We start from the raw sequence: 8992 nt of genomic DNA, 5'->3' as shown, positions 1-8992 counted from the left end.
CAAAATATAGTCATCCAGAATGCTCTCATTATTTTGCACTCGATATTGTTGCTCAAAGTTCACCATATAACTTCCTCAAAACGTTCTCCTTGCTCTTCTGAATATCTCTACACTTTCTACAATGCTTATCAAGCATATTAGAAGTAAACTTTTTATAATTTGCAGTTTTTGTATCGCCAACGGAACCATGGATCATCGCTTCAAGGCTAAGCCATATTTGTTTTTCGTGAGCGTTCAGTAGCCCTGGAAATTCTCCAATCGACATTTTTCTTCAGCTAGGCTGAAAAATTAGAAAAGATACTTTTCACAGAATTTGCTAGGAATCTTCACAAACTACTGCTTGAGGCTTAATTTTATGTGTAACGGAAGCATCGAAATTTTATCACTTTTCGGAATCGGTTTATTCTCGACATTATGATTACCTATCTAAAACTTGAGCATTCCTGTAGGTGCATCATCGCTAGGTGGACGTAGTTACTAATGCTGCTGACACAAACCACAGCAGTAGTATGGTACATTTTTTTGGACATTGTAATTCCAGTCTCATCCATATTGTAGATCATTTACCTTCTGAGTTGTTTGTTCCAATTCTTGCTACTTTGCTACATCTTCTTTGTTGAAAGCTCTTGTTAGCGTTACTGATGTTGCATCTGGTACTCATAGTGTTAAGGTTGGATTTCTTGATATAAAAGTACGAAACTATCCATCTTTTTCTCTTTGCTAAATTGATGAGGCATACAACTGCAATTGAAAAATTCATGGGCAATGGTGCGGGCTTCAACTTGCGTCAAACCAAAACATTTCGTCACTTAGTCATCTTCTCAATCTTCCTAGGCTCTTTATTCCTTGATGAGCTGGTACGTTCTTATTTTGGCAGTGCCTTCGTAAGATTGGTTGAGGAACGTTAAATTCCTTTGAGGCTCTTAACCAGCCCAGTAGTCTTTTCGAAACTGCCTCTATTGCTTTTTGCACATCAGCCGTTGACCACGATTGGCGATTGGTCAACGGATTGTTGGATACCATTCTGAAATGAAGAGGTAATATAAAAAATACCTTGAGAAGACGGGGGCCAAACGATAATATTTTGCCTTACACAGATTTATGTCATTTTTCCTCTTAGTATCAATTTGCGATATTTTTTGTTTATATTTGAAAAAACAAAATACTTTTGCAGCTTCAGAACTTCAGAATAGTGAACTGAATTCCTTAATAGTTACAAAACTGCATTAAATGTGAATCTTTTAGTTCATAAATGACCTAAAAATACATAGAATCAATCAAATACCTTGATCTTGGACGTCGATATCGACATGTGGTGATAATAAGTTTCTCTCATGAGCACTAGTTCACCCTTTATTGACTCTACCATTCACTGAGGCTATTAGCACCTGTATAAACTTAAATACTATGCGTACCACGTTGACAGATTTATTTGAAATTCTATGTAATTTTGTCTCACCTTCTCTTAGTTAACAAAAAACACAATTTCAATTCATGTCGCAGATTTTTTTAAATATTTTATGATTATTCGATCATCACTAGTTGTTTAACTTCCTTTCTCTTCAGTTCTCGACAGATGTTCATGTGGAAAATTCGAAATTGGCGAAATTTGTCTTCTGCACGCTGGACATTAGTTAAAGCTTTAGGCCGCTCAATTTTTCGGAGATTTAAACATAGTATTTCTTGTTCACATTCACATTGTTTTATAAAAGTGTTTTGTCAACATCTACACTACATATGTACGTCAGAACTGGATCAAAATTTGAGAAATATTGAAATAAAATATGAAAATTTCATTACATTTTAAAATCCGTGCTTTCTATAGTAACTAGATACTTAGTTATTAAAATTTAATTGAGGGGACAAGATATTTGTTTAGAAAGCTTTTATTATAAACGTTTTACGTACTTGAACATAGTTGATAATTTTCTTAGAATTGTTCTGTTAACAATTTGTGATATTTTGGAAATTGAGGTACTTCACATTCAAGCAAAATACTCTTTTTAACATAACTCCTATATGAGTGAGAATACGAATATAGAGTACGATAACTAATAGCTACGATTTTGGTATTACACTATGAAGAACGTTTTATAAAGTTCAATTTTCTACCTTATGATAATAAAAAAATTCCTTATATATGTCTATATTGTACATAAAAAAATCAAATCAAGAATCTGCCTTCTATGCATTGTAAATTGAATTTATGCGTTATTTAAACAACAAAGAATCCCAATATAATTTTAACACCCTGTATAAGATCGACGAACATATTGCCAACGAATTTTGAGCTTTTCTAGGTTAGAAAAAAAATAAATTTTCCATCTTTACCAACAACAACGGTTATATTAGTAAAGTTGAATTCTTTACAGTTATTTCAATCACACTATAATTATTAGCTTGTTTCTTTTATTATAACATTAAAATGAATCGAAATTTGACCAAAAATAGAATGCAGCTTTTGGTATTATTTGTTAATGAAACTTATTTCAAAGACGATACAATAAATTTTTATGTGGTACATCGTAAACTAATTAAGAATATAATCTACGTTGAAAATTAATATCTGATTCAATTTTACTCCAATTTTGAACCCATCGTGACCTTATTACATTCAAATAAAAATGATAATTACTTATTTGATAATGCTTGTGTCAAATCGAAATTAGAAGCTGTAGAGTTGACATTGACTAACAACTGGCCGTGAACTTAACACCATATAATGGAAGACGATTTCGTGATTAACGGTCCGCCACCAACTGAACCTTTGCAGGATAGAACTCTAGGGCAAGTTTTTATGAAAATTCTCTTGGAAAATGAACCTGATACAAAAGTTATGGTATGTTTAATTTGTTGCTTTCTTATTAATCAATCAATTGGTCAATTTATTTAATATCTTTACACATTTTATTTTTAATATATAATTTTTGTAAGATTAGATTATAAAGTTAATTGAAAAATTGAATTTATAGAGTCAGAATATTAGAATATTGAATTGATATAATATAATTTTTTTAATAGGCAAATACGATTGATATGAAATTAAATTTGTCATATAAGTACGAAGCCTTACTAGAAAAAATATTTTTTGACAAATAATTTCATTGCATCACTCATTTTTATCCTCAAATTTCAAATAGATTGTTGTTTGTGTTATGAAAAGAAAATTCACTTAGAAAATTACATTTTTCCCGTTTTGTACATGACCAATGAAATTTTATGAAATGAAATTTTAAAATTCAATTTTGACCATGAGAGACCTCTACAATTTAAACAAAATGATAAAATTATTCTCTTGATGTCTCATTTCATAAAATCAACAATAATATGAAAACAGAATAGTATATAGAACCGAGCTAGCCCTAAAGATATTTAGTCAATTCATGTTATTTCATGACACAAAAAAGATCACTGATTAGTATGGCTGATAGAGCTATTCAACTATCAGAGTTTAAAGACGCATAATTAGCTAAGAAACAATAACAGTATTGAGAAAAAACAATTACTCTACAGAATGATAAATAACATATTTAAGAGAAGGATAAACAAATACTTTATTTAATTGGAGAACAAAACAGAACCTAACCATCAAAGTGTTGGACTAGTTTTTTAACTAAATGTACAAGGAGACTTCCAATATTGAAAACAGTTGTTGTCACTCAAATTTTTAATATCTCTTTAAAAATAATGTTTCGTTACAAAAAGCAAGGACGAAAACGAAATGACACCAGCAACAATCCTGAAATTTTCTTCTACATAAATGAATGTGAGTTCTGTTGTTAGCCTATTTTTATCCAAAGTCAGTTAATATTATACTCCTACAACTGATTACTCTAATTCTTGAATTATATTTTCCATTTGGTTGTAAATCTTTTCTATTTTCCAAATTTGACAAATACCGTTTTACTCTAACTGTTCTGTTCTTGATTTTGGAAATATTGAGAATTTATTATGTATAATTTTATTAATAATTGTCAACCGAAAGAAAAGTTCATAATTTAACTAAGTCAATACGCACTGGAAGGTTTCATGTTAAATGTTTATATGAGGTCATCAAAACCTGTAAGTCAATAAATTCCTTTCTTGATTTGTGAACAGTTCACTTTTCTTCAATGGAAAATTCACCACAAGCCACAGTACAAAAAAATATCTACCAACAAGCTGCAATTGCAAGAGCTGTTTAAGTACGTGGACGCCAATACCAATATCACCAATACAAACCATTTTAGATTTAAATTAACAGCTTTTTTCATAGTAAATACTGAAAAATTGTTGTTAGGCATGCTAAACATGTCAATTTTACGATAGTTAAGATGATGAAAACCACTATTATGATTCTTATTGTTTGTATATAACCTGCAAGATTATGTAGTTTCATTGTCCAATAAAATACATGAGGAACTTTAGCTTTCCAATACTCTAAACATTTGATGTATGTTGATTACTAGCAACTAAATTTTTAGCTTTTCTCGATATATGGGAATATATTTTTGGACACCTGTCTGGTATGTCGGACTCGTTTCCCCTACCAAGAAAAAAATTCTTCCTCTCTCTTCGACCTATGTTTCTCTCGCGGCACTGTCTTTAGGTATTTCTTCGTGGAGAAAGAACAGCGGAGTTTTTTGAGGACCTCAGTCGCGAAAGAGTTTGTCTCTTCCCAGTCTCCAAAAAAAGCAGGGTGCTCACCATGGTCTCTACTTTAACACAGTTTCCCAAATACTGCAGAATGACTCAGAATGCTAGAACGCAAAAAATACATGCTCAGCATCTTCGTTTACACCAGCGCAAGACAGACACTCGGGAGACGTGTCGTCTTTAAAACGGTACAGATATTCCCGGAAGCCCCCATGTCCTGATCTCATCTGCATCAAGTAAACATTGATCTCTCCATGGTCAGGGTTCACCCGGGTGTCTATTTGTGAGATAAGTCGGTAAGTCTATCAGCCATTTTCCGAGAATATCCACTGTTTTTGCCCATCGTTATAGGCTGTTTTCCCTTCCCTTCCCTTTCCTCTTCATCTAGAAGCTCTGCTTGGGTTGATTCTGTGGAAGCTTTTCTTCACCAAATAATCTAATAGGTAGCATTGTGACACCGTGCGGAAAGCGCTTGCCTCTCTTAAGGCACTTATTCGATATACTGCCATTACTTTCCTCCGTGATTCCTCAAATCGGAATGACATAAATGAGTACAGAGATCACTATTACTATAGATGATAGTAGTTTCCTCTTTTTTTGCTTTGTACGTTCTACGTTAAGTATTAGCCATGCTAAGGTCGCTCGGACCAGCCGCTATGTCGCTCAAGTGAAATTATTTTAATTATTATTTAATTATTATATACAATTAAATATTTTTAGTGTACTCACATACTGAAATTATCCCAAATTATGAAGAGTCATGGTGACTCATACCTACGTCATAAAGTCAATGTCGAGGTCATTTAACTCTTTGCCAATTCTGGGTTAAGAAGAAGACTTAGATCAGCTAATTACTTAAGTTTCTTTAGTGCAAAAGTAGAGCTTGTGAATGTATGTTAAACGTGCAATCCATACTATACAACCTAACGTACTCTGATTAGTATACCTCAACTTTAGTTTCGATTTCCAAATTTTATTAAGTTGAGTCAAAATTTAATTCCTCATTGGTCACTGTTGACCAGATTGTGATATGCTAAATTCATCCAATATCGGAAATGAAGCTGTTAATAAATGAAGTGGTGACTGCTAATTCCACCCCTATATTATGTAATAGGGATGTTAAAAAATAAGGAACTTACAAAATTTAAACTCTCTGCCTTCGATTGAATTTGCAGTAAGGAAAGAATTGAAAACCAATTCTATTCACCTCGTAAGAGTGATATATCCGAATAGAATGAGTGAGAGAGTTTAGTTATGAAAACAAGTTTTGTATATATCATATTCCAATATAAATCCAAGCTTATAAGGTGATCTTACAGGTCACCTGAAATTATTCGTCAGTTAAACAGATTACTCACTTATCGGATAACATTGTTGAGTTAAATTAGTTTTAAACCCCTGGCAATATGCCTTTTACGTTAGAAATCATTGTATAAGCCAAATTCAACGATTTCGATATATGAATTTGCTTTTGATTACGTTATTCCAATAAACTAAAGGGAATTGATTACAAGTCGAATCATGTACGTTGTGGAATAAATTAACTTGTGTTTAGATTTATAATGATATATCACATGAATAAATCACTCTATAAATCCCAATTATGGGAGGAAAAACTCATTGAACGATAGAGTTTCGAAGCCTTCCTACACATTTTGAAAACACATTTAGGAAACGTTATCTTAATCAAATGCAACCACTGAAAAACACCGATGTGAACATGTCGAATCCGACATTGCCAAATGAAGTTTGACATTTTTGATGATGAACGAACTCAGAACGAGTGCTATTTGAATTGTTTACAAATACTTCATACATTTATCTTTGTCAAAAAATGGAATTTAATCGCGAACATTTTCGTGCGATGATTTTCTATGAGTTTCGTGGATTAGACCAACAGTAGTGTGCCGCCGATCAACACTCTTCGACTTTTGGTGATGAAGCACCATCTCGAGCCACCGTTTTTCGCGTGTTTTTCGTGGTCGCACTTCGCTACAGGATGGATTTCATAAAGATCGTCCAAAATCGGTTGTTGTGCAGAAAACATAGATGATGTCGTGAACTGACATACCGTGTTGAGTTGAAGCAAATTTATTTCCTGTGGCCAACATTCAATATAGCATGAACATCGACTGTCAAAAAGGTTTGCTCGCGTTGGATAAAGCATAATTTGAAAATCTCTCATAAAAACCTCGTGTAGATTGGTACAAATAAATATTGAAAAACTTCTATCAGATCGTGAGAAATGACGATTCATGTATCTATGCATATGAATCGGAAACAAAACAACAATCGACGGTATTCCGAAACAAGCCAAATCCATAAAAAGTTATTCGCGCACGAAGCACTTAGCAGCAAATGGTCGCCTGGTTGTTTGCCAAAAATGTTCGACAAAATCAGAGAAATCAATCACAGACGACAAATTATTGTCCAACACGATAATGCGTGTTCTCACACATCAGTCCAACAAAAACGTTTTCCAACGATCAAAATATCGAATTAATGGGTCATCGCTGTCCTTGGTTGGCACCCAATTAATTCTTCTTATTCTTGTAGATAAAAAATAAATTGTCTAAGCCTGAAGAAGTGGTTGATGCGTTCAAATCACATATTTTGGAGGTACCTTAATCGGAATGGGAAAAATGTATACAGTGTTTCTCAGAATAATAGAATTAATTTCTTATGTTTCTAAAAACATTGCATGGTTGGGAGTTATCTCATGAAATAAAATCCCCTTGTATTCAATAACTAATTTTTCTACGCGCCACTGAAAATTTTCACTTTTTGTCTGTAGTTTTCTCTTTATTACCACAATTTATTCACTTAAACTGTTCATAAGAAATTTTCTGATCAAATTTCCAAAAACCTTCCATCAATTTCTTAACTTGATATTTTGTATATCAATAAGATGATTTCAAATGAAGTCATGAAACTATATTAATAAGATATTTCCCATTTTCTCACAAAAACAAATATTCAGGAGAAAAATTATGAAATCGGATTATGTTTCGATTTTCTGGAGCTTAAAACTAGAGTAACAATTTGAATCAGACTGGAATAGCATCTGAAATAGATCGTCAAATGAAAAATCGATCATCAGAACGCTTGGAAAAAGAAGTGAACGTGGATTATTGTATTTAAACAATAGGCGTGAAATAAGGGAACCTAAATTCCTCTATTAGGAAAGTTAAAAGCACGCGTAATAGTAATTTGTTAACAAATCTCCGAATTATAATCAATAAAGGCGATATTTGAGATCGATTACTATCGAATTTGGCTGAGTCTTGAAAATTAATTCACAAAACTGAGATTGCAAAAAACGTTAATATATATCAAGTTATCCCTTTAAGGGACATTACAATTACGATCTGATCAAAATAGATCAATGAGTAATTCGATTCTAACTTAATTTAAAACTTGCAAACTTAACTAAGGTCTGTGTCTTTAGCAATCCTTAGGTTCTAGCAATTATTAACACTAATTTTATCGTGTACTCTAGCCGAAGCATGCTTCGCTTTTCCACTGACACTATACACTAAACTAGCTCGAAAGGTTTGATCTTGTTGAGTCTTCTGTTCAAGTTCACATTGTCCAGAAGCTGGATTGCCTCATCGTTGTTGTGGTGTAGAAGTAGTTGTTTGTGGCTTCTGCGAATCTTTTGATGGTTCCACTAACAGTTTCTAATTCCAAGTCCCTGTGGAAATCACTGTTTCTGTAGAACCAAGGGGCGTTAACTATGCTCCTTCATTCATTCATTCTGGAAGCTCCGTATTATGTTCTTTTTGGCACATCCCCAAAGTTGTAAGCTATATTTCCAAATTGGCTTATATATTTGTACAAGAGCACTTTATTGTATATGGTCAGAGCAGAGTTACGTCCGAGTAGCCGATACATTTTTCTAAATTTTATATCCAGTTCTTCTCTTTTCTTCTTGACCTGAGGCAGATATTTTGCTGCGTTGGATTGGGGTATTTGGGTAGTATTTAAGCTGATGGGAATTTGTTGATTCTATATTTGTGAAGTTCCCATGGGTAGATTTTGCTTCGTTCAGTTTTATTCCCCACTGTTTTGTTCATTCCTTAATTTTGTGAACAGGGGCTTGCAGGTTTCTTGCCACTTCATTATGGTCATTATCTACTGCTGTAAAGTGTAAAGTAGGTACAGGACAGGTCCCAGTACACTTCCTTGTGGTATCCCCACATCAATTTCTTTTAATTCAGAGTAAGCGTCTTCTTGTTATTCTAAACACTCTGTGTGTGATATAAATATGAAATTCTCTGTCAAATCCCTACCTTACATACCTAACCTAACCAAAAAACACGTTAAAAAAATTTAGCTGCCTCTAGAATCATTATTA

At 33.0% G+C, this 8992-nt stretch overlaps 1 protein-coding gene across 1 annotated transcript in view; it reads left to right on the top strand.

The window, feature by feature from the left end:
• The first annotated feature begins 2682 nt into the window (after positions 1 to 2682).
• LOC130446340 (luciferin 4-monooxygenase-like) overlaps positions 2683 to 8992 on the top strand; it is a 29543-nt gene continuing 23233 nt past the window's right edge. The window contains exon 1 of the mRNA XM_056782539.1: positions 2683 to 2839. Within this exon, the coding sequence (XP_056638517.1) occupies positions 2723 to 2839 (117 nt within the window). The 5' untranslated portion in view covers positions 2683 to 2722. The remainder of the gene's footprint in view (positions 2840 to 8992) is intronic.

The sequence above is a fragment of the Diorhabda sublineata genome, chromosome 7, assembly GCF_026230105.1.
Source record: "Diorhabda sublineata isolate icDioSubl1.1 chromosome 7, icDioSubl1.1, whole genome shotgun sequence".
Lineage (NCBI taxonomy): Eukaryota > Metazoa > Arthropoda > Insecta > Coleoptera > Chrysomelidae > Diorhabda > Diorhabda sublineata.
This window is presented reverse-complemented; position numbering and strand designations above follow the sequence as displayed.